The 26,797-nt window shown below is 45.3% G+C and overlaps 1 protein-coding gene across 4 annotated transcripts in view; it reads left to right on the top strand.

Annotated features, from left to right (window-relative positions):
* The window catches only part of SEMA5B (semaphorin 5B), a 261,873-nt gene that overhangs the window by 139,700 nt on the left and 95,376 nt on the right, over positions 1 to 26,797 (top strand). For all 4 annotated transcript variants that reach the window (XM_038181972.2, XM_038181977.2, XM_038181974.2 and 1 more), the window contains exons 5-6: positions 2,282 to 2,381; positions 16,449 to 16,494. In XM_038181972.2, coding sequence (XP_038037900.1) covers positions 2,282 to 2,381; positions 16,449 to 16,494 — 146 coding nt within the window. The remainder of the gene's footprint in view (positions 1 to 2,281; positions 2,382 to 16,448; positions 16,495 to 26,797) is intronic.

Here is a 26,797-nt window from a genome sequence, read left to right as displayed (position 1 = left end):
TTTCAGCCAACATGGAAGGCTTCAAGCTACCTACTGCCTTTAATATTTTTTTTGTAATTATTTTTACCTGTAATTTGTCAGAGCTTGCCATTAGAAGGACGGACTGATGAGTGTGTACCTCTCTGAAGTGAGGAGCTTTTGCTTAGAGCAGCAGATGAAGAAATTTTCTTCCTGCCACCGCACTGTAATAGTGGGTTGGTTAGTAGGAAAAACTTGGTACGAGAGAAAGCAAAATGACAAGAGAAATTGTGGCCTAAAAGTAGGATCCTTAAAAGGTATCATCATTATATAGCAATCCCCTAATCCCACCCCCGTCAGCCAACAGAAATGCCAGGAGATCTGCAGCACATGTCAGCCAGCTAACCCGCCTGAAAGGTGTTATTGTTGCTGGTTCTGCTGCTTGCCTCAGAAATGTCTCTGCACCTAAAGAGCTACAGGAAAAGAAGACAGAGCCCCATTAGTTAGGAGAATGCCAGAGGTGAAGCTGCGGTGCCTCCCTGGTGCTGGTACATCATTAAGGGTCCCAGAGGAGTGTAGGAGGTGGAGACGCTTGAAGGTTAGACGGGCTGAGTTATTCCTTAACTCATGCCTTTTAGTTGAAGAGCAGAGGAGGTACACGTGTTGTGTGCGGCTACGTAACGTGCCAGGAATGTAGAGAAGAGCTGGAAGCTTCCAGCTCCAGCTGACAGGGTTTTTATCTGGTGCGGATGGAGGTCTTATGGTCAGAGAGGCCCTAGCAGTGTCAAGTTGGGTAGGACATGGGATCAGGCCCTTAAGGGATCAAGGCACTTAAGATTGCTCAACAAATATCCCTACAGCAAAGGTTTTATACCATTTGACATCTGTAATGCTACAGAGCGTGCCAAGACAACAAAGGCCTTACAAACAATGAGATTCCTCATCAACATCAACAGAGAAGTCCTGTGGAAAGGAGAACTAATGCCGACACGAAGATGTTCAAATCTGGCTGCCTTCAGTGCGACTTCTCAGCATGGGGATATAAAATGACAGTGGAGCATGTTTTTCCAGAGCTCTTTTGAACGAGTCTGAACTTGGCTGCATCATTATTATTATGAATCACTGGGTCACGGCCTGTCTGCTGACGTCCCGTTGGCATGAGGCCAGAAGATATTACCTTGCAGGTTCAAGATTTTGAGCCTTGTGGGTCTTCTGCATCCAGACCTTGACCAACTTGGTCTCATTTGTGCCTTGCTCCCTCAATATTTGGTATCCTCCATGTATGTAACAGACAGAATAGTTAACAGATGGAACAAATTTCCAAGAGAAGTCCTCACAGTAAAGCTGGATGACTTCTGGAAGATACACATGAGTCTATCCCCAGTTATTCCATGCAGCAAAGGTGTAAAGTGGGAGGCTGAAATTCTGTGATCTGTGATCCACACAAAGTAAAAGTTGGTAACTATATTGAGATACTGGATTCTGTGAATGCCCTAACATCACATCTGAGAGTACCCTAAAAAAGTGATTTAGCTTTTTCTTTAAGCAGGTATATTTTTTATTAAATCAGGATTATCTGCCCTACATCTCTCAACTGATGTTGTGTTAATAGATATGGCTTCTATAAGAGTTCTGTCTCCATGAGCACAGTGAAATCTATTGCTTTGCATTTAACCTGCCACGTTGTTAAATCCAGGCTGGTTAATAGAGCCAGCTCCAAGCTTGTTCAGTTTTCAGCTATTAAGATGCCGTGATGATCCCACCTCCCCATCTAAGTTAAGGAAGGATATGATTGACAGGGATCCCAGATGTTGGGTAAAGTGAAACCTGGCACAGAACCTAAAACCTGGAAGAGAAGGTAAAGCCCGTCCTTTGAGCAGCCAGGTCTTGAGTGTAGATCATCCCTACTCTAACCTGGTGGTCAGTCAGTTGACCCCAGCTTCTCTTCGTGGAGGAGGACAGCAGCTTCCCATTGCTTAGCAGGGAAGGCCAGGCTATGGAGCTGTTAGGGCAGCCAGCCTAGTCCCTGTACACCATTTAACCCTGGCACTGAAAGTGAATCCCCAGTTTTAACTGAAGTAAAATCAAGCTGCCATTGTCTCCGACTTTCGATATGAAAATAACTGCTGAGACAGCCCTGCATTTATGTACGGTTTTTGCACCTTCTGTGGAGAATCAGAATAAATAGAAACCCTTTAAATAGATTATTAATTAACCTTCCCCTGACAGATAACTCGGTAGGAAATCCATTAGTAGATGTCTGGGTGAACTCACTGCTTCTGGAGCAGCTTTATTGTGTTGTGCTTTCTCCTTCTCGTTGCAGATCTGAAGCCCTGGGTTTCGAATTTCACCTATCCAGGTGTGCATGACTTTTCTCAGCTCGCACTGGATGCCAACAGGAACCAGCTCATTGTGGGAGCAAGGTAAAGATAATCTTTTAATTAGACCAGGGCTGCTGCTCAGGCTCTTTCCCTTCAGGTTCTGGCTTCAGAGGAGAGTGTTTCCAGCTTATGTGGCCAGTCTCCCCCTCAAAGAGAAAGCTATAATTTATGTGGAGGGATTTAGACTCCTAGTATAATTGCAAAGAAGAGAAAATTACTAGAATTAAAAAAAAAAAAAAGAAAAAAGATGCAATCAAAATGACTGGTTAATGAAGCAGAGTGCTGGCATCTCCCTCAGTATCATGAATGTTAGAAGAGTTCTAGTAAATTATTCTGCACCATCACTCTGCCAGAACAGAATATGGCTTTTTGGTGTATTTGCCATGGGCAGGCTTTCTGTCTATATTAGGTTCATCTACATGCCTTTGTATAAGCTGCAGTGAGACTTTGGCAGCAAGAGTGATAGCTTTCTTCCCTCTTCTTTTAGAATTCGCTTCGTAGCCTGTTCACTTCATCTCGCTGACATAGTCAAATCCCCACCTAATGCATTTTGGTGCAACTCTGTTGTTCCAACACATCGTATATAATTAGCATATATTTTCCTTTATTTTTAAACATTACTTTTATTTAGGATGCCGTAGGAGACGGGTAAAAACACAAACACAATATAAGCATAGGCAAGCTCTAACAAATTTAGAGCTGCATTTGTAACCAGGAAAAAGAACTATGGTTCAGTGAAATAATACATGTCAGGAGTGCTTGAATCATGAGCCCCCACAGCAACTACTTTATTGCATAATAAACAGATAAGACAACCCAAAAAGAAAGAGCTAAGCATGGCCTAACAAATCAGCCAGCAGCAGCAGTTTAAATATAGTATTTAGAAGCAGGTAACATTGTGGAAGCAGCCTGTGCTGTAGGTGAAAACGGGAAGAGTCTGCTTTCCTCCCACCAGTGGACAGGAAGGCGAGGAGCAGGACTGGAAGATGTCATGGTATGAACAAGAGACAGCAAGACGTGTTAGTGGAAGGGGAGTCTTTTTCCTCCAAAGAGACAACCAAAGTGGTATTTAACATACATTTTCTGTGTTTGTGCACTAAATACTAAAACTTCGCTAACAGGGTTTAAATTGCCAGAGGCCCTCCTGCTTTTCATACAAAAATATTTTACTCTTCAAGTTGGAGCTTTACCTGCGCTGGAATCTTTAACCAGCCATTATTAATATTTATTACTTCAGAACGGCATTGCTTTGGGGACAGCCGTGAACGGTGCCTTCTGCCAGGCGTTGTACAAACACGGGCCCGTCGCCCTGAGGAATTCACTGCTTACATAATTGGGCTGCACAGCAGGTTTCCTCCTTGCTGTCGGTGACACGCTTCACCCCTGCTCAAACGCTCGCGACACATCCTGGAGGGAAGCTCTGTCTCCCCAAGAGTTTGTACAAGTGCGGTTAGACATGAGGCCACAGTATCATTACAAACAGCAGAATGACAGCAAATTTGGCTTCCTGCTGGAAGCACAATATAGTGCGGCGGGTTACTCCGGGCGGAACCAGTGACAAGTATTTATAGGTTTTGCTTGGAGAAGTCAGTTTTCATGAGGTACGACCAGCCTGCCTGGGAGACTCTCCAAGTTTGATGGTGCTGAGCAAGTCTTGATAGAGTTAATGGAGACGCAGTTGCCCAGGGTGCTTTTTTTTTTCCTGGGTGTGGGGAAGGTGGTGAGTATGGATCCCTTTCCCTCCTCGCCATCTCATTGCATGACATGAGGTGCACAAACATGGGGTGCAGGCAGGGGCCTTGTTCTGCACAGCACCGCGGGTCCTTGCGGTGAGCTGCGCTCCTGGAGCTGTGCCAGAGAAATGGGAATGGGAAGTCAAGGCTTTTCTGTTCCCTCCCTCCCTGATAAATCCCCACCTTGTTCTGGGCTATTTTTAGGGGTGATTTTTTGAGTCATTAGTTGCTCGTGCACCATCTGCCTGAATTTGCAAATGAAACAATACCTCAAAGAGATAGGAGCTGTCTCTATCCATCTCAACAGGGTGTAATTTATGAAACCTAAATTTAAATGTTAACCATGTTTAAATGTGCTACTGTAGATCATATTAGTAGTAACACCAGCTATTCTGGGGTTGTGGAAGGAGTTTGGGATCAGGGTGGAGTTTATAAGTACTCCCACTTCTCAATTTCCTGGTTAACATCATTCTCTTAGATGATAGCGTTATAAATTATTTCAGACTAGCTCTTTCTGTCTCTATTTAAAAGCCGTATGACCTCACCACAGCACCTCTTAGCTTAGTTCATCCTGCATTTCCAAGCTTCACCGAAAACGCTTCCTGGAAGAAAAGAAGATCCTGGGGCTCACAAAGGTTTTTGGTTTGGGGAATTGGACACAGCGTGACTGAAACTGTAAGGGGTATTGAGGGCACACTGTGCAGGCAGGGAGCTGGAATAACACGAGCCTCAGATTTTGAAGCTTTATCGCTATCTGAGAGCCCTCCCCGAATGACTGGTGCTGTCTGAGTGCTAACCAGAGGAGTTTGATAACTCCACTGCACCAAACACCTGCCAAGTCAAAATCCCAGAAACAAAAGAATTAGTTTCAAAAGCCCACCATGGTTCCTAAGCAACGTATTTACTTGTCACATCATTTGTAAAATCCAAACACTTGCAAGTAAGGATATGAATAGTTTAGAACATTGTAAATCTCACACTGCCCGTATTATGAGCCACATTTCATTAAGTATAAAAACACACATTTCAAAAATTCATAACCTTCATTTTGACTCATAGCTTGCATGTTTTGTTTTTGTTTAAAATGTAGTGTTAGTATTTTAATGTACTGTTTTTCTTCTCTGAATGAGTGATTGTTTTGAAATATTTGCTGCTTTTTTCAGCTCTTGAGCTTATGTGATTACTATTTGAGCTTATTTTAATGGGAGGAAAAGCAATTTTCTAGACCTCATTATTACTGAGAAAAAAATTGAAAATATGATCTGAACAGCTCAAAAAACAAGACATATAAATCCACTGTACATTAAAAAAAATGATCAGTTGGGGAACTCGAATGCTGCTTTTTCTGTGCTAGCTATCTGCAATGCCACTTTGTCCAATTGTCCTGCTTTTTTTGCAAAAACACTTTCTTCTTTTCATCAAGAATAAGCCTTGAATTTTTCAGACCTGAGAAACCTTCCAAGGCAAAGCCAATAAAGGAGCTGAAATGGAAACTGATTGCAGCCTTGACTATGTAGAAACTTCCATCCCTCTCTAATGGCACGATCAGGAATGCTTATTGTCTTTACTTTCAATCTTTTTCCCATTATTAGATTTCAAATTTAACTCTGTTATACAGCATTCCCAGCGAGCAATTTGCTTTTATTAACTGAGGATCTATTCGCTCTACCTAAACATCTGAAATCAAAGATTAATGGTGAGGAAATGGGTGGCAGTTTCTCGCAGATTAGTGTCACGTAATGAGCTATAGTTTTGAATTATAGACACGAGTTGTATATGTGCCGCCACAGCAGAAGAGCCACAGCAGCGATAATTCTGGTCCCAGAACAAAGGCTGGGAGACTGGGACACTGCTCTTTTGTCAGCAGTACAGCTGCTGAATGGACTGGGAAGAACGGCTTGAATGAGCTGCTCTGCAATAAATGGTTTAACAAAGGAGATCAGCTGAATTTCCTAACTCGATGGGCAAGCAAAAGAGACCTGTGTTAAAAAGCGGGGACTTAAGAGATGCAACTGTTTGAACTGAGGGAATCTGCCTGCTGTAGCTCACGGTCAGACCTCGATGCTGCCAGTAGCAGCCAGGTTGTGGCTCCTTTGCCAGCACCAACGTGCCTGTGCTGTGGCAGGGACGCTGGGGGTGGTGTGGTGGGGCAGGAGGAAGCCTCCATCCCCACTCCTGCAGGATATCCTAGCTCAACCCTCTGACATTCTTCTTTTGCCCTTTCCCATATACTTCTTCCCTGCCTTGCCTGTGGCAGAGGCAGGCTGGATTTCTCTGCTCCCCATGGCAGCGATTTCACCTGCGGGCTTGAGAAGCGGTGCTGTGCTCTCCCACCTGTGCCATGGGCAGGGTGTCCTAACCCCGGGGAGGATGGGTTTTGTGTAGCAGTGACATCCCACCACTGCTCCTGAAACTCCTCAGTGGCCGGGCAGAGGTGGGAGCCAATAAAGAAGTGTTGATATGGAAGACCCTGCTTGGAGTCCAGCCGAAAAGCGTGCTTCACAAGAGCTCCCTGGGCAGGAGAGTGTAAAAGATTGAAAGGAACGTGGTCGAGACACCATGTGGCAATCCGGCACGCCAGCAAGCTGAGAGGAAACAGCTTGGACAACAGGAGGACAGTACCCAAACAAATGGCAGCACCGGGAGTGGCTGGGAAGCCCTGGGGGAAACATTTGACTGCTCCCAGAAGGAAGCTGTGGGGGTGTGAGCTCAGGGCAGCAGCCTGCTGGGGCTGCGGGTGTGAGAGGCACGGCTGCGAGGGCTGGCCACGCGCAGCGAGGGGAGGTGTCGCCGTAGAAAAGCAGCCAGAGAGCGTCACGACCAGAAGTCCTCATAGCTGTGCCTGCCAAGAGGGCTGTCAGCTCCATCAGGCGATGGGAAGGGATTATCTCTCGGGGCTGCTGTGCGGGGAGCTGAAGCTCAGGAGTCCTCGTCACAAATGGCCATGACCAAGAATCTCCCGGAGGCAGAGGGCAGCGAGCAAATGCTGCAGCAAGGGGCTCGGAGCTGGCGTGTGAAGCACACGTCACTGTGGGCTGCTGGACTTTTCTGCATCACATGTAAAGCTACCAAGCTGCTAGGGGTGCAAGTTGGGGTGCTTTAGCAGGGGGTGATTTTCATGCTTGTTTTAGACCTGAACTGAATGTGCCTGTTAATGTCAAGTGGGTAGGCGTGAGAAAGGAGATGGGTTAGTTTGGGGAGCAGAGAAGGCGCTATAGCACTTACCAAACTTGTTACAGATCAGGTCAAAAGTTTTGCCTCTAACTCTGGCTGTGAAACATGGTGTTGGAAGGATCGCTTTTGGCTTTGAACAGGATGCCTTAGGGGTAGCACAGCAGCCTGGGAGCACCCTTTCCTGGCTGGTCTTGCTCCTGACTGCACGAACCCAAAACCATCTCTGGATCGCACCAGCTCAGGAGCAGGAGGCCGAGCGGAGGGACTGATACCCCGAAAGAGTTGCTTCAGGTTGCAGCTTGCAGAAATGTGGCAAATTGTAAATATAGTCTAAGATCCTCGACCAGCAGGATTGGCATCCCGAGTTTATTGAAACTCTCCGGTGTATGATAGATTAGTCTGTCAGACACCAGCTTTCATGCAGATTTCTGGCTGAACACAGGCTCTTCCCTGCCTGCTTGGCAGAAAGCTCCAGAGCGCTGCAGTAAAACTCTCAAAACCTGCGTTGCTTGGAAAATATTGCTCCTACCCTTGGGCACCTTCAATCCTACCCAGAGCTGGACTGCCACTGAAGCCTGAAGAGAGCAAATCTCAGCAGATTGTGCTGCCTGGGCAGAAGGCAGTGTGCAGCCCAGGAGGCTGAGCGGCAGAAGGCAGGGCAGAGGGGGTCTGCAGTCCTGGAGCGTCGGCGTTGGGCTCAACTTTATCAACAACACTTCCTACTGCCAAACTATCGGGGCTTCTGCGAGGCGGAAAAGCACTAATAATTTCACACCGTAGGTGGGAATCCAAGGCCCAGAGGGATTAAGAGCAAGCCTGCCCTGTGAAGAACACTGTGATATTGAGACACGTGAGTTTATAGTAGCTCTGAGAGGGAGTGCAGGCTGCTCTTTGACAGAAGTCTGCACAACCACAGAGGTCTCTGCACTGTTCTGCTTAGCTAGTGTGGACATAGCCAAAGTTTTCTGATGGATTTACAGAAAATTTGTGCCAGAGTTTGGATTTGGACCATTTACTTTTGTGTTTCTACCTGGTAGTAGCAAGTACCTGGCACTTGCCCTCAGCCTTGCACCTCTAAATAAGACATAAATGCTGCTGGAGATCTTCAGCACAGCTGAAGTCCAGTCTCACACAGCATGGAGAGAATAAAATGCAAACGAGTTAATGTTGGGCACAATCACATGGGCACGGCCAAAGGTTCAACAGACCACAGGCTTGTCCTGTTACATCCAGGAATGAAGTGCCATTCTCCACTGACTGCAGAATTTGGCTCGATAGCTCTTCCGAGACAATATGACCGAGGTGAGCTCCTGCCACGTTCGGGTGGCTCCCATTAGTATCACGCTGCCTTACCTCAGCTTTCCACCCCACCAAGTCACGTTTGGCTGAGAAATTACCTTGCCAGTTGAGGTATTAATGAGGACGTGAGCAAGCAAGGAGCATGATAATGTTTTTGATTATATCCAGATTGTAGGAGGGTAGCTGAGAAAGCTGCTGTGAGGAAACAAAAAAAAAAAAACAACAAAAGGCATCCTTTCTCACTCCGGTTCTTCCTATCAGACAAAATTAAAGTTATGTCCTTGTATTGGGGGGTGAAGGGAGGCAGGTAATGTGGTGGTGTGAGAAAAAAGGGGGAAAGCAGTCTGTGAAATTAACAGATACTTTCAAAGGACCATTGATGTTTTTTGAAGAAATTGCCTGACCTGCATGAGAAAGAATACAGCGAAGGTGAGAAACCTGTGATTAGACATTACAGCTAGTTAAATCCATAATTGGGGGTGCACAGCTTCTTTGTGCAGAGAATAAAAATGTGATTTAAAGTGCAGGTTTTAACCTCTCTGGTTGAGCCTGAGATAGTTCAGAGGGAGATTTTCCTCTCTGATAGCGTGCCAGAGGAGGTCAGCTCAGCCCTTGTGTAAGTGTGGAGGGGTGAAACCCCACTGGGTGCGTGTCTCTTTCTTACCTATGGAATTTGCTTTCCTCTGCTGGTCTGCAGGCTGTCTGAATTTGCCATACCCCAAATTTGTGCTGTCCCCGGCTTACCCCTTGGGAAGGAGGGAAAAGGTGTGGACAGGAGAGAATGAAAGGATCATTTTCATAGCTGATGGGATTCTGGGAAATTTGGAGCCTAGTTCAAATTTTGTTCAAAGTGTCAGTTTTTTTTCTTAGTTAAAACTTGTACATTTGCTTGAGACCAGAACATGAGCTTTAATTTACTCTTAATAAATCCATCAGACGAAATGCTACACTGCTGCACTGCCAGGTCGCTGGGCCTGGCCAATGCACAGGAGAAGTTGCAGCTGCAAGAGAGCAAGGAGACAGCTTTGCCCCTGGTGTTGTATCTGGAGGAGAGGCAATGGCAGCTTTTCCTTAGGCACTACTGAAAATACTGACTTGTGCTCCAGTTAAGTTGGTGACACGTCGGTTTTGTATGGCAGGGCTCAGCACAGCGACGTGTATATCGCTTTATATCCAGATGTCTAAGTGCTAAAGCCCACTGCTCTGTGCCCCTGCGAAGGTCTGAAAAACACAGCAAGGAGAAGGGATTGGTTGGCAGTAACTTCATCTCACCGGCCGCCTCGCTCAGTATTTCCATTTAAGTTGTGCTGAACTCATCCCGAGTTGGAGGAGAGGGTGACAGAGCTGAGCGCGCTTGTCAGCCCGAGCAGGCAGGTGGGGGGCCGCCAGGGAGCACCTGAACGATGTTTGGTGCATCAGAAGAAGAGGAATTTCACAGCTTGGCTTAGGAAAACTCACCAAAGTGATGGGCAAACAGGAGATGAAAGGTCCCCGTGCAGCTCGGGGCCACCGTGAGGTGCTGTAAGTGATCTGGGACTCTGCCAGCTGGAGGAGAGAGGGACAGCAGAGCTGTCAGCTGCATGTCAGGAGAGAGCTGGGGTGGCGTGTGGGATAATATGTGATGGTCTGAGGGATGGACTCACTCTTCCAGGAAAACAGGAACAAACCCACACACCAGTTCTGTAAATTTGGCTCGGGTTCCATCTCGAGGGTTTTGAAGGAACTCATTTATTGAAACAGAGAGAAAAGTAACCAAAACATTTATGGAAATCAGCCTGCCTTTTACAAATATGTTCAAACAATATTTAAAAAAAATCCCAGTTCTCCAAAGCATGCAAATTCTGCTCCCCTCCAGACCATGGTGGGTTGAAGGTGCCTGGGGACACGGGACAACGTGATGCCCCCACCGAGGGGACCCCTCTCCCACCCCAGGGCAGAAGAGGGCCAGGGACAGCCGAGCCCAGCTTGCTGCCCTCACGAGGTGTGCGAGGGGGGACATGGCTGCAGATCAAGGGCCAAACCCTTCCTGTGATCCCCCCAGCAGCAACAACAGCCCAGATTTCTGAGGATCGGTGTTGGTCAAGTGTGCCACAGCCATCCTGTTGTCCAGCGTAGTCTGAGGCCACATACATCTGCCTCTTCTGCCTCTTCCAAGAGCTGGCACAGCATCGAGACTGCACCCGGTGCTGCTGCAGGTGCTGGTAGCGCTCCTCCACCGACTGCAATTCGGGGGATTTGATTTCCATCCTTGTTTCTGCTGAGAAGTACGAAATGGGCCTTGTGTGCAAACACGGTGGCAATGCAGACACGGTAGCTGTGACCCTCGCTTAATTTGGAAGCTGCTTAATCAGAATGATATGCTGCTTGCATAAGGAGCCTCTTGTAAGAGGATGCTCCTCCAGCTCCGGCTAGATTTATCACGGAGAAATGTTGCTTTGGGAAAAGCTATTGCTCATACAGCAACTGCATCATATTACTGCGTGCCATTTAGTGTGGCTCTCTGTTGAACATCTATTGATTTTTAAGGAAGAATGATAGACCGGACAAGTTTTTCTTCAATAGAAACAAAATTACTGGTGAATAGGGATCCAGCCTGCGAGAGAGATGCTGGCTCACCACCTTTTTTCCCCAGCAGGTGTATGCGAGGACCCTCAAATGAATCTCTCAAGCAGCATTTGCAAAGTGATTGCCACCTCACACTGGGGCAGGCACTTAATTAACTCCTTCTGAGAGCAAAGGCCAGCCCATCCTGCAGGGGCAGGGTTTCTTGGGCTGGCTGGCTGTTTCGGAGGCGTGGATAACCACCTGAAAAGTTCAGCCACAGCTGGACCTGCGTCGAGGCGCTGTGCGGTAATCTAGCATGAGATTTGGTAGCCAGGAGCCCCGGGCTCTGCTCTCGATTCCATCGCTGCCGTGCTGTGTTCTTTGGAGAAGGTCACTTCACCTTTCTCTGGCTCATTTTCTCCATTAGTATAAGGGGGGAATGAGACTAACCAGCTCGCAGGGAGTCCTGAAGCATGACTAAGCTGTGTTTGTCGTGTACTGTGCGAGCACAAAGTACATCTGAGGCCTCCAGGAGCAAAGATGGGAAGAGCTGACAGGAGCTGCTGGCTCCCTGCCCATGGTTCAGCCCCAGGACTCAGCTCCCAGGGGTACCGGGAGGCAGCACGAGGTTTGTCACATGCATAAATCTGGGCCTTGTTTCGCATTGCCCAAAGGACCCTGCTCTGTTAATTATTTTCCTTATTATCTACACTGCGACAGTTGAGTCCCTCCTGCAGACCTGGCACCTGATTGCAGCCCAAGTTTGGGGAATCCCTTCCCGGAGCACCAGAGCACGCCTGAAATCTGCAGTAGCTCACCTGGTCTGTGCCAGGTGCCTTTCAGTGCAGTAATAGCCCCAAAGGAGGAGAGTGACTCTTCACTCAGTCCTCTTTAGCTTTGCCTAAAAGCATTATTTTAGCATGATCAAACATTATCAGCTTCTGTGGGCTTTGCTTGTCCTTGCAGGACAGCTGTGTGGGCTCTTGTGCTCACATCAGGGTCCTGAGAGGTGCAGGTGGTGGCCAGCACGAGGGAGCTGGTGGCTCCAGGGTCGCTGGCAGGGGTTGTTGTGAAGCACAGAGGGTTATCTTACCTGCTTGGTCAGCGTGGAGCGGGGCAGCGGTGGGAAACATGAACAAACCTTTCTGATTTTAATCTGAAGCTAGAGTAACCTTTCATTTACACCTGCTCATTAGCTGCGGGGAAAGCCCTCCTGATTTACCACAGCTGAACTGAAAAGCACACTCTTTATTAATTAGAAGGAAGCATCATTTTGTCATCAGGCAGAAGCAGTGCCTGAAAAGAGGGCTCTGCTCAGCACTGGAAACCAGCCCATCCGTAGGTTGTATCTGTAGCACGTTGCAGCCCTCATCATTTCAGAACTCCTTAAAGGAGGGGTTTCAGCTTTTCCTCAAGCACTCTTGTTGTGCAGCATCCCACTGGAAAAGCCTAGCTTGTCTCGGAGCTCTGTTGCCTGGTGGTATTGTAGACAAAGTTACTTTGCCTTCTCTGTGAATTGGTTCAAGGCCACGCGACGTGTGAACGAGTGCATGGGCATCGCCTTGCAAAGTTCACCCAAGGTGCTCGTGGCTGTAAGAAATAAACCCTGCCTAAGCAGCTTTGACTTGGGAATGTCGTGGCAAGTGGATTTAAGTGGATATACTCTTCCAGCCTTTAAAATACATCTCAGCTGCTCTCCTGCTGCTCTGGTACGTATGCTTTGTGGTACCAGGCACAGTGAGCGCTTAATCATTTTATAAGGCAGCCAAATACAAATTACAAAGCCAATTAACAAAGACTTCCCTCTACAGGATTTATGCTGCAGCTTGGCTCTGTCCATAGGCAGACTAGTGTCGAGGGCACTGTTTGAGAAATAAAGCGCTTCAGTGTATACCCAATTTCCAAGAGTTTAAATGGCACTTCAGCGTAGGCTTGAATGCTGTGATCACGGTCTTGGCTGAGAATTCGGGGTGTCACTGATTAACACGGGCATCTTCAGAACTGCACAGATGTTGTGAGCAATAAGGTTAGTAGTTGTGAGCAATAAAGTTAGTAGTAGTAATAATTAGCAATGTGAGGCACCTATAATGTATGTAATAATGTTTATCCCAGAATAATTAGAAGAGTTTAACCTTTTGCTCTGGAGATGGCTGAAATGCAGCCGACTCTGGGATGAAAGAGAGCTTTTGTTGTAAAACCATGGAGTGAAGGTGCATGACCTTTCAGAACAGAAAGTGAGGAAGAGGTTGACCCATCCCTCCACGTTTGTGCACCAGCTTCTTACATGGGCGAAGAAGGTTATTAGAAGAGCTGCTTGCACCAAGCAACTGCTCTTCTGGTGTAGTCCAGAGGGGCTTAATTTAAGAGAGAAAGGAATTAGCCAACATTTACAAGATAAAGTGGGGGAGAAAAAAAAAAAAGACCAAGAAGGCACCTCATCTATTCATGCAGAGATCTCGGTGTTCTCATATATTTCTTAATCCTACTCTTCCAGCTGCTTTAAATTATAGTTCAGCAAGGTATTAAACAGACATAACTTCAAATACGAGCAGAAAAAAAGACACAAATGGGGCAATTCTAGGTACAATAAACCATGCCTGTCATTCAGAGACCTTGTTCATGCTTGGCCCGAAATTACATTTAGAATGCAATTCATAACAATGGCACTGTCTTATTCAGCAGATCTTTCCCCTTGGCTTTTCACTCCTCGTATAGTTTTACAGAGCAAGTGTGGTTAAAAGAAGGTGTTACTAATTAAGGATTAGTCGGTTCTAGCCGGGCAGGTCGGCTGGTGTCTCTGGTAGCCCAGTCTGCCTAATGGTGCTCATATTGCTGCTGATGAGACGTCAGAAGGATCAAACAAACAAAAAGAGACTGCCAGGGGCTGTGCAGCCACCAGGTAAAGCAAGCTGATGAAAAGCAAAGGGAAACCCTCCTTGCTGTAAGAAAGCTACAAGGTCAGGTTTCGAGAGGTGAGGTTAGTGGGAAGCTTTTGGAAGATCATTGTGCTTCTCACATCAATGCTGTGCTTCTGCCTGGTTTAGGTCTCAGCCACCCGCGTGATCTCACCACTGATGCTTTGCTCAGGTGCTGCGCAGCAGGCACTGAGAGGACAGAAACTGCCTTTTTTTTAAATGGACACTAATTCCTGTCTGCATCTGTTTTGGCTGAGTGCTAGGAAAACTGTGTCCTTTAGCTACATCTTTTCCATTAAATATATTTTGGTTGAATTTGCTGTGCAGCACTACTGGGGAAAAAACCTAATATTAAAATTTATTACTCAGTCAAACTGTCCAGCTTTTTACAAGACTGAAACAAGGAGCTGGAATCTGCTGTATGACTTCCAAAATCAATGCATTTAAATAGCATGCTTAACAACAGGATAGCAACTTCAAATCCCTGGTTATGAGAACTTTCTCCTTAGGGTGTTGTAACACTGGAGGCCAGTGACATGCTTAATTTCTGCAGGAGAAGGCTTATTCCATGATACCTCATGTCCTGGAATTGCATTAGTATTTTGGTGAGAGCAGCATGTGCTTCCACTCAGATCAGTCACTGGAGGAGAATTTTCCTCCATTTTGAGATTTTGGCTGTATGTAAGCTTAGCGCCTCTGGTCAGCTGCATGCATCTGCAGGGCATAATATTTAAGTCTGTAGCCAGAGAGTTAATAACAAATTACCTGGGAAAGTGTGCAGTCCTTAGAGACAGAGTAAGGTTTCAGAATATGAAAGAGCTGCTGGTGATCGGACTAGGACAGAAGATGGAGGTTTTGTGTGTGTGTTTCTCTGCATACTTACAGGAGGTGTAATAATTACGGATACATTTTGTTCAGATATTGCTAATGGGACTCATTCTTCCCTGGGTAAGCAGTCCCAGTAGAGAATAGGACAGAGGTGGTGCAACTTCGAGCTACACTGGCTGAAGATCTGGTACCAAGAGTTTGACTTCCACGGTCCCTCATCATCCTTGTCCCCACCCATCTTCATTGACAATCTGCAGTGGTTGAGATCCTTTGATTTATTTACAGAACTGGGACAAAATATACAGAAACTCAGTGATTATGACTTCCATGATATTAAGGTGAGAGACAACAGGAAAAGGAAAAACTGCTCAAGCCTCTTAGTGGTCATTGTGACCCCATATGGATTTCTCATGTGTGGAAGTTTCAGTAACTTTCTTTGCTTGGGCAGAATGTGCTGCTGACTACAGACTCTAATCAAGGCTCTTCAGAAGAATCCTTAGGACCTTTTCATCACTATAAGACCAGAAGTCAACTTCCATTGACTTCTTGACCTCACTGACATTGCACTTGCATTTTTGGTAGGTAGGGGAATGTCCCTAGACTAGCACTTGTAGGGTGGATGAAGCTCTGCCACCAAAGCTGCACTTTCTGCTGCTTAAACAGAGCCACCACAAAACCATTGTTCACCTGGTGCAATATAAATATGTCTTCTCTGGGAGGTTGCGGTGACAGGGATGTTGGAAAAGGATCACAGCTCTTCACACCGATGAAGATGACAGATGGGATGCAAAAATATGAAGCTAGGTATGGCCAAAAGCCTCAAGCACACAATCAAGTCCATATGGCTTAATACATGTCAGCTGATTGCTGGTAACTGCATTGTCTTAGCAAGCAAAAATGTGAGGTAAAACCTGTTAACTAAGACTCTTCCATAGATGTTGATGCAAATGTGCCTTCCCTCCTGTTTGTGTTGGGATAGGAACATGCAGAGGGAGGGCTGCAGCTCAGCTGCTGTGTTGTATCTCATGCTACAGTGACTTCTGTCAGGAATTCCCTTGCTCTGCCTTTGAAGATGTGATGACAGGAGGATTGGGAGTATCTGCAGTCACTGCCTTGATTTCCCTGCTGGTTTTCCGTGCAGAGAGGTTCTGCTGAGAAGTACCTCTCCTCTCCTCCTCCTTTTGCACCAAGTCCATCTGCAAGGATAGACTTGGGGGGAGTGTACTGCAGGAGGTAGCTTTGCTCCAGCTGGCTTGTATCCAACCCCAGCTTTCTCAGTCAGCAGAAATAAAAACATGAACACAGCCCTTACAGGGCTTCGACCAAAGTCCTGTGAGGGTCTTGAAATAGACCCTGTTCTGTTGGGATTTCAGTGTGGGCCTCCATTACGAGGTTTGGAGTATTTTACTCCAGCCCTGCTCAGAGCTTTGCTATAAGGCTTGCTAAGACAAATGAACAAGGGACATGTTATTATTTTTACATTCTTTGGAGAGAAATCCAACAGGCCTTCGTTGTCCATAGAAATGGATAACCAAAACTATTACTTGCATTTATAACTTCTCCCTTCCTTCTTTTGATAGCCTAACGATTTGTCTTTCTTCTGCTTGCTCATGCAGGAACTACCTCTTCAGACTTAGTCTACACAACGTTTCTCTCATTCAGGTATGTTCACTTTTTACTCTTTTGTTTTATTTGACTTGTTAACAATGTTCTGTAGTATTAGATGTGTGTTTTCAGAAGCCTGTAGAGAGTAAATTTGCAGAGTGGTGGAGCAGGGAGAGGACAAAGTCAGAACCTAATGCTTATTTCCACTCCTGCGATGATGCTGGGGGAAGGTTCTTGTACACTTGCCCATTTGGACAGCGCTCTCTGCTCTTGCTTCTTGAGAGTTTGGGTGGTAAGAGGATGTGCCAAAAATATGGCATCTTAAAGGAACAAAGCAGGTAGTGTAACTGATACAGGCTTAAACTCAACAATCAATAGCAATCCTGCTTCATTAGAGGAGATGTTGACAACACATAGGAAAAGCTTTTACTATTCTTGTACATCCCCATTTTGAGTCTATGTCAGCCCTTGTGACCATGGACTGCTGAGAAGCTGTGTTTTGCTGAATGCGTTGCTAAAACCAGGGTTGGACTTGCAAGCACTCACCAGACAAAATGGGCAGCAAAATATATGTTAACTGTGGCAGAGCAGAGGCAAAGCAGCTGAAGTCTGAAGGGGTTTGCAAATGTCTAGCAGTATTAGGACTTGCCTCCCACTGCACTGAATCTGGAATTGAAAGGTGCAGCAAATATGGTTGATGAAAACTCCAATCTTTAAATTAATAAATACCTGTGCTCTGGGAAATTTCCTATGTTCTGTAGTTGCTAGAGCACCGAGGATGTATTCAGCATTTTTCAGACAGAAGGAAGGGTCTTCTTGCTCTGCCTGGCTATGTAAAGAAGCCATTAGGCCAGTAGTGCCAGCTATTCCCATGTGCACAAGCCTTGTGCTGTTAGTAGGGGGTACAAGTATAGATGGAGAGAAGAAAAGATGTTTAATGGTTGTAAAATGCATTGAACCTTCCTTTAAAAGGAAAACAAAGTCTGGAGTTACCAATGACAACAATAAAGAGTTAGAGAAGCTGATACTCCCATTTGGCAGGAGTTTTCCTTTGCAGAGCTGTATTAGCATGACTGGAAGGATTCCAGCGAGCACACAGGAGAGGGAAGTCTCTGTAGTTATGCAAGATGCCGTACCTTCTGCAACGCCTGCGATCACACTGCCTGACACAGCCTCTTGTGCTTGTCAGATGAGGGGTCCCCTTTCCACGAAACCCAGTCGTGAATTTCCTTACACACTTCTGAAGTCAGGCTTGGCTCCGGCCCTTCTCAGCGCAGCAAATTTCCTTTCCTACATGGCAAAAAATGGGAAGTCTCCTTCTGTGGCACCGGAGGATGCTGTGGGATCTCCGGGTTAACATAATGAGCTTAGTTTGCTCCTGCTTTCTGGGTGTATCCGGTCACTTTGCCAAGACTTTTTGCATGACAAAGAGAGCATGGAATTATGTTGACACACGTGTTGGGAATGATGGAAGCGATTGTTTCCCGACCTAATGGTTGCCTAAGTAGCTGCTTGGCTCGCCTCCATAAAGCACATGATGCGGCTTAGAGGCACCCCCTCCCACCTTCCCCTCGCCGTGCATCATTTTAAAGATCAGATCAGAAAGGGAGACAAGAAATGCAGGGAGTTTGCAGTTAGATCTATGGAGAGCGAGAACTCCGTTTAAGTAATCACAGTGCTAATTTGGGTTGGTTTGTATCTCCTCTTTGTAGCTAAAATACAGCATGGTCAGACCTGATCTGGGGGTAGTTTTTCTCCTTGAAACTGTGGTCTGATTTATTTCTGCTCATGGCACTTACTCTTCAGGTTGCTGGTGGTGCTGCATCTGCCTCAAGGTGCAGGATTGTGTTGGCAGGTGTCTGCTCCCTACTTGTACTTCCATGAGGAGCAGGCTGAAGCACGAGGAGAACAGTTTTCGGAGGCAGCAAGGCGTGCTGGCTGTGGGCAGAGCCTGGAAGCAGGAGGAATACACCTCTCTACAGCACTGCCGGGCGAAGTTTAAAGCTGCTTTTCACTGAGAGCTCTCGTGCAATCTGCTCTACCCCTAGGCTGTACCGTCCCTGGGGAAAAGCCACGGGCACATTTCAGCCCCACAGCAGTCACGGAAAGGAGAGGAGGCCGGGGGGCTCCTGTGAAGGAGATGATCCTTAATCAGCTTTTCAGCACAGGTGGCAACCGCCCCTCGCTGAAGCAATACCCCGGTGCCACTACTTGCTTGCACAGCACATGCAGTACTCGGGGCTCTCATTCTGTAATGGGGAGATTTACTAGCCTGCCCTGCCTAATGCATGTTTTCCCTGACGGTTATCTTTTCTTTAACAAGAAAATGAGTATTTCCTGCCATTGAGCAGGCCATAAAGTTTTTCATCATAACATTACTTTATTCAACGCTTTTCAATGGGTATAAATTCTCCTTTTTCGGGATTATAATCCCCTTTATGTCTATTGCATTTCACAAGACCAGTGTTAACTATGTCGTTACTCACTGATTTTAGAGAGCTCCCAGGCTTTCAAAGGCTGCTTTTTCCTTCTACCTGTTGAATGACTGTGGGTGGCTTTCATTTAAGCCCAGTGCTATTAAAAAGAGCAAGAGTTCTCCATGGACTTCAAGGATCTTTTTGTCAAACCATCACTCCTGAAAATACGTTTTAGGAGTCTTTAGTTCCAGAAGCTAAAGTTCTGGTATTACTTCTGAATCTGAGTTGGACTGCCATGAGTATAAATCTGGTTTTGTGATCTCCCCAGAAGAGAACACCGTGGAGCGCTGTGCAGCCGTTCCACAGGGCTGGGGTAGGAAGTTACTGTCTTCGAACTGCAGAAGACTAAAAGGCAATAGTTAGCTTTATGTGGGCAAGGTACTGCATAAGACCTGTGTAAAAAGATAGCATTACCCAGTAGAGCAGTTGTGATTTCAGGGGAGGGGAGGAAGGTTTTAGAATGTGGCAGCTGGCTGTTTCTTTTTCTTTCTTAGCTCCCAACTCTTTGTTTTGGGTTTCTTCTCCTGAACTAGATGTTTTTATCCCTGCTATTCTGCTATGTTCCAAACCTTGCTCTTGACTTGGATTTTTTCTGTTGGTCCTGCTGAGGTTGTCACTCCAAGAACTGTGGCACTGAGCTTTTACATGAGAACTGGTGAGCAGAACAAGCTCGTTCCCTGGTAGAACAGTTCTCTGGGCTTTTTTCCCTCTCTTTGTTTCTGAAATGTGTTTCAGCAGTTCCACTTGGGACCTGAGGAACCTTTCACCACTTGATTGTTATTTGCAAGACAAACTTTGGTGGCGGTTATTTTTTCTTGTGAGAAAATAAGTTTGGCTGAATGTCAACATCCAGAAGGAAATTGGGGCCAAGTTATTTTGGGGATCACTTGTGATTTTGTTTGCCTCGGACTTTCTTTCCAAAACTGAGGCACATTGTTAGTGAATTTCTAAAAATCAGCATCTCAGCATGCCCCAGGTGGGGTATCCAAAAGCACCTGTTAATTTTGGAAACTTTGGCATATAGCATTAAAATTCTTGCAGCAGTACAGAAATGTAGTTTAAAATGGATGCTGCTGTTAATCTTTTAGCATCTCTTTTATATAAAATCCATGTAACGTTCCGTCTCCATCTTTAAACTCCCCTTTTGTATGCATTATAAGCTCTAAATATGAGACGTTTCATAGAACACGTTTTTGAAATGATGTGCACTTGGAGCACATGCTGTTTAATTTATGCATGGGCCTGAAACAAGGTTAGCTCCTAATCTGCAGCTTTCACAGTGAGGCCATAGAAAAGTCTGTTTTATACTGGAGTTTGTAATTAATGGAGTAGGTGGAAGGGTCATTTTAAAAACATAAGCCTTTGAGCAAATTTTAAAAAATGCACGATGCTGATTAGGTCTTCTTAGCAAGGAATGCTACTCTCTGGTGTGCATTAAAAGCAGGCTACTTGGCAGGCATTTCATAAATCCCAGTACGGTGCCTACCCCCTGTTCACCCTGATTTTACCTGGAATTTAAATTTCTCAATAGAAATGAGTGGGAAATGATTTTTCCATTTCCAAAACCTTTTTGAGATGCCAAGATATTTTGCACTGTGATGAAAATAAGACTTTTTGACATCTTTGTAAAATCTGAAAGAGAAGGAGGTAGACACATGGTTGCTTGGGATGAAAATATACCAGGCCAGGTTATTTTCTGAAGTGAAAGTTATTTTCTGAATAGAATGTTATTTTCTGAAGTTTCTGATTTCCCTTCCCATCTGTGACCAAAATTTGCCCTCTGAACCCAAGGGGCCCTTCCAGACTTTCTTCTAATAAGTTTAATAGAAGCTGTTAGGATTTCATAAAATGTTTTGATTCCAATTATTTCCTTTAATGGAAGATCTTTTGTGAAAACTCTCTAACCAGCCCTTTGATGTCTGTTTACTCACCAGTTATGTTATATCAGCTAATAGTATTTAAAATACTTTATGGGTATGCAGTCCCTTTCTTAAAAATAAACCATATTTTAACAGAATGTGAAAGAATAAAAGAGTGTACCTTTTGGAAAACTATTTGGAAGACATGCTATTTCACTTTTTAATTCATGCTGAAGTTTTGAGGTTAAAACATGTTTTAATAAGCAATCTCATGTTTTGTCCTCTCGAGTGAGGACGAAGTTCAGGAGAGAGCATCGCACTTCTCAGATAGTCTGAATTTGGGATGCTTGTCTGTGGGGCTATGCACTGCCCAGCACCAGCAGAGCTGTCAGCAGCTCGATCCCCAATTACCTAACTACAAAACATCGGGATGCTAAAAAACACATCAACTCCAAATGGATAAATTGGCAGCACGTACATTTCTGTGAGCACTTCTGAGCATGCTACAGTCACCAGGGCAAAACTTTATGAATTTTCAGGACTGCTGAAAGTGTAAGGCTTAAACCCGAGCTGGAAGTTAGCAATGTGTCTTAGCAGCAGTAGCTCCGAAAGCTTCACATCATGAAGCTTGCTGAAATCAATTTCTTTCTGTTGATATCATGGGGTTTTGCAATGGGTGTTTTTCTTCAGACCTAAAATAGGAACGAAGTGTTTCCATATGGCCCTGTAGCAGATGAACTGCAGCTCTGTATCCAGTGCATTTCCTGTAGAGACTGTTTTACTCCAGTTTTTCTGCCCTTGCTCTAAGAAGCAGAAACATCTCTGCTGTGGAGGGGAGGCTCCCAAAACCGAGCAGCTGCTCCTCAAGTCACACTTCCCTCCCTGCCAGTCCCTGGAGGGCTCTCTGTCTCTGTGGCATAATCACTGGTAAGCCGACAGTGCCTGTCAACAACGTGTAGTTAATAATAATAAAACTTGCCCCTCGGTCCTAAATATGCCACGTAGCAGCAAATGGAACAGCTTTGGTGTTTTACACTTTGAATCCAACACACCGAGCATTAAATTGTCAGAGAACCGTGGGATGGCTCGGGTTGGAAGGGACCTCAAGGATCGCCTGGGCAGGGCTGCCACCTACCACATCGGGTTGCCCAAGGCCCCATCCAACCTCACCTCCACAGGTGGGATCCACAGCTTCTCTGGGCAACCTGTTCCAGTGCCTCACACCCCAAAAGATGTGGGGCTCGCAGTCCCAACCCATACTGCTGGCTTGGCCTGCTGGTGGCTGAGGGAAACTTCCCGTGCCCAGCGTATCTGTGTGCTGCTTGCTCCCTGGTGAGACGGGGCTGTAGCACTTCTTTGTAGAGTGGTGTGAGTTTTGTCAGCAGAAAGAGGTGACCGTGTGGTATTTCACATTCACTTGCAAGCACATCCTTGAGTCAGAGCCATTCCCATTTTTCAAAATACCCTTTTAAAACTCAAGAAGAAACCATGTATTGACACGACAGCACGAACTTACGCATGCTCAAAAGCAGGCCCAAGTTTGCTGAAGGTATTTATCTGTTCAATCTAGTTGTAGTGTCAAGATTATCGCCCAATTTAAAATCCAGTTTGGGAAGTCATTTTGGGAAAGAGTGAGAACACTTTGCTTAGCCATATGTAACATGGAGCCACCTGACAGGAGCTCCATTTTGAGAAGTTTAGGAATAAGCTGCACTTCCCAGAAGTCATTTTCTTAAAAGCAGTTTATTATTTGTTTCTTGCAGATTCCCAGATACTTCTTTGAATTATATCGTACATATTCCTAGATAAAACATTTCTTTCTTTACTTTTAGGCCAATGCAGTTCCCTCATTTAAAAACATAATCAAAACCTCTACAAGAGCAGATGAAGTCTTTAATATGTGGCTCATAGCTGAGTTATGATTGTCACATATTTTATCAGTATGCTACATTTTTTATTAACAGATTAACATATAAATCTATTCATAAATCACCTTCTGAAGCTGCACCTCAAACCTCTCACTCTCAGCTTAGAGGTTTAAAGCTATTCCATAATAAAGCTTATATTGGCTGAACAAACTTTCTGGCAAATTCAGCTTTTTATTCTGATGGTTTCAGGTTCCCAAATCAAATCTATTCCCTGAATACACCCCTCCTTAAAATGACAGATCAAGAGCTAGACTAGCTTTCAGGTGCGGTTTTCCCTTTGCAGGATTTATTTAAGAGAGAATTCCTACCCAGAGTGGGAGGTGGCAGAAGAAAACCAGGCATGTCAAACTGGGGGTGGCCACGTCTGGAGGCCACACTTCATTCTCCAAGGACACACTCCTCCAACTGAGTGAGGACTGCAGGGAACTGTGGTGTTTAAAAGGCTCTGGCATGAGCTGCTGGGAACCAGCTTCGTCCTGATGCTACTCATCAGCTGAAATGCAGAGAGCAGGGGAAGCAAATCTCTTGTCACACTCCGTGGTGTTGAGTGATTTCTGAACACAACATCCTCTCTGTCTGAGAGAACCCAACTCAGGAGTCCATTTATATCTAGCAAAGCTTTTAAGCCCATGTTTAGCTTTAAATAAATGCCTATTTTCCTTTGAGAATTGTCAAAGTTAAGAACATGCTGCATGCTCCACTGAGTGAGAATAATTTCAATATGTGCATTAATAGATTTGCTAAACTGTCTCAGAGCGCACTGCTTAGTTGTAATCAATACAATTGCCCTTTAAAATGAGTATTTAGGCATTAGGAAGTTCTGATATATATGCTTACACATATATTTACACATACATGTATATATGTACACATACACATGAGGATCATACATACATATATGGGGTTGTATAGCATGTATAAAAGGTTCAGGAGCCATAGCTGTTTGCATTCATACTTGGCACGGAGCAGGGCAGCTTGCTCAGAGTCAGTGAAGGCAAGGGAGATGATTTACATCCAGAGGGGAATGAGCCTGTTAGGCTCACAGGGCAGGTGAGGCGTGCAGGAGGACTGTCAGCTGTGGATTGTCAGCCTGCTCTCCCGGAGAATTTGTCAGTTGTCATTACCTCCTTCCCTGCCTCACCTCACTTAAATGCCAAAATTACTACAGGGGTATTGGTCTTTGTCAGCAAATATTATGAGCAGGATTCAGAAACTGAGAATTTAATTAGCTGCTGAAGTCACTTACTGATAACAGTGGCATATTGGGCTCTTTATTTGATAAAACCTTGTCAGGCATTTTATGTATAAGAAATGAAGACTAATGTTCTTATTCCTTGCAACTTACAGTCAGGACCATTAAACATCCTTATACAGAGAAGAAAAAAAAAAGGGAAAATGAGAAAAAGAAATCTCACGGACTTCTCATTTCTTGACACCAGCGTTGCTTCTGTATCTTTGCCAAATGTATTTCAGCTCTTCCGTTTGCCCTTGTTTTCTCTGTGGGCAGCTTCTCACTTCGGTGCCCCAGGAGGCTCTCGGAGACCTGCGTGAGCTGGTGCCTGGTCCCCTGCCCTGCCCACGCCTCCATCCGCTGCTGCTGCCAACAAGCCAGCTCTGCGGGACCTCCTGGCAGGCAAAGCAGCCTCTTGTTAGAGGCTGCACCTTAACTAGATCATCATTCTTATAAACTGAGTTTAATAAGAAAATATTAACATATAAATAACATTATTTAATTTATATTATTATCTATCATTATTTACTATTTTATTGTTTTAGGGATGTGGGGTGTTCTTAGATATGGAAGAGTTTCATTCTCTAGCTGGGAATCCTGGCTTGCCACAAGGCAGAGAAAGCAACTCTTCTGCCCCAGTTAGGTTGGGATTGTTAATTTAAGCTGTAAAAGAGGATGGGCTGAATGCAGCACCTCCACCTAGGAGCAGTGGATGTGGCAGCAGCGACCTGTTGAGCTTCACTCACCAACCGAGGGTTCGCTGAGCACCCAGCAGAGGAGCTCGGTGAGCTGGGGAGAGGTCCTGGCACCCCACTGGATCTGCTGCAAAGTCAGAAGTGAGAGAAGTCCTTGGTAATACATGGCACTGCATCTCATAACACCAACAATAGAGTATCTGGGCCAATTACTGCAAAAAAAGCATATTTTTTTTTATTTAATTTTTATTTTTTTAAGACTGAGAATACAGGGAAATATCTACGTTTTATACTCAAAGCAGAGCTTAAGAGAGATTTAAATGATTCATGTCCCTTGCGCTGGCTCTCTGCACAGGATTAAGTTTGACCCTGATAGCATCCAGTCATTTATAATGAGAGCATTAAAAAATCACCATTTATTGATTTGCACCTCTCTAAGAGGACCCATGGATGACCTCATATGTTTCCCTTAAAACCAGCCGTTGAGCTCTTTGAAAAAAAGAAATGAATTATTTTGTAGTAAATACATTTCATGTCAGCGCATGCATTTTTTCCCTGGATAAATAATCCCGGTTTCTCTGTTAGTAACAGTTTAGCCGATGTGTGTTTTACAGCTTCTTTTAAACGTAATGGTTCTGAATGACTAATAGGAAGGGGATTATTGGAGCCGGGAGCTATTCAGCAGTCACTAACACGGCCTGCGCAGCTGTTACCATCTACCCAGGGCTGAGACGGGAACAGTTTGCTCATCAGTCCCTCAGGACATCCATCCTGTCCCAGCACGGCAGGCACAGCTTCCCTCCGTCCTTTGATAGCCTCAGAGAGCTTTGGCCTCGAAGGTTTTCCCTGCCTTCCCCAGGCTGTACCTGCGAAGGAGGGTGAGGAAATCTGGTGGTGGGGTGTTGGGAACCACCACAGCTTCAACAGTCCAGAGGAACAGCATCTTACAGATACTCTACTGTCACTAAAACACTTCTTTCATCTAAAAGTTACCACACCATGGTTATAGCTGTCTGATACGCTTTTATTGATAACAGGATCAAGTGGAGACTGTGCTCTTCTGAGACTGGGGAGACCAAGCACGGGGAGTCAGAAAGAGACTCAGAGTCGGAAAGGAAAGAGATGTGCAGACAAATTGCTTATTTCTGTGCATTCTCTACGAGGACAGCCCAGATAGCATGGACTAGTTCAGACAGGAGGCAAAGCATGGCTTGAGTTTTTGAGAGTGTTTTATTTCCTTGGAAGTAAAGAAAAAGGAATAACAGGGCTGCGGCCGTTTGGATAGTCTGCAAGGGTGCCCAAAGAGAAGAGCTTTAAGCTTTATTAGGCATGACAAAAAAGTTCTGAAGTTAGCCTGGGAGTATTAAAAGACAAACTGCAGTTGCCTAAGAGGAGAGGATTTTGATGCATGGGACAGAAAGGAATGATCAATGGTTCATAAATATACCAGTGGTAAACACAGTGACAGGAGAAAAAATGTATGTGGCTAATATAATTGTTACAAATTTAGCAGCTTTTGCTATGAAATCAGTTACCGAGAGTTTAAGAACAAGGCTTTTTTTTTTTTTTTTTTTTTTTTTTAAAGACAAGATAAATGTTAAAGCATTGAAAACCACCAAAAAGGAGTCTAACAGAAGAAGCACAAAGCAGTATGCTGCGTTAAGCCTGTTGGAGAATCAGTTTGTATTCCCCCATCTTAATTACAATCCGTATTCTCAAAACTCATTTGTAGAATGCTTGACCTTGGTGGAGGTCAGACACAAACGTGGTGGAAGGGAGGGAAGGGAAGGGACAGGTGGCAGAGGGAAGGCAAGGGCAGGACTCGAAGTGAAGAAAATTGGAAAATAAATCCCGTGTTGGCAGGAGCAGGCAAACTGGAGAGCAGAACAGAGGAGCTGGGAGGAAGGAATAAAAGACACCGCATCAGAGTCTCCTTTGCAGGAGAAGGAGCAAATAAATTCCTTGTTGAGCTGGAGCTTGGCAGAGCTCACTACGGCATCAGGTGCTGACGTCTGGTGTTGGAGAAGAGGAGGCAAAAGCAAGGCAAACTGTGACAGCCCAAGCAGGGAGTCTGAAGGCATCTGTTCCCCAGCCTTGGGAGGAAGCTAGGTGGATTGATGCTACACGCAGCAGTGGGCTCTGGCCACTTAGAGCAGGTGGGAAGTGTTTC

This window comes from Anas platyrhynchos, chromosome 7, assembly GCF_047663525.1.
Source record: "Anas platyrhynchos isolate ZD024472 breed Pekin duck chromosome 7, IASCAAS_PekinDuck_T2T, whole genome shotgun sequence".
NCBI classification, from domain to species: Eukaryota; Metazoa; Chordata; class Aves; order Anseriformes; family Anatidae; genus Anas; species Anas platyrhynchos.
This window is presented reverse-complemented; position numbering and strand designations above follow the sequence as displayed.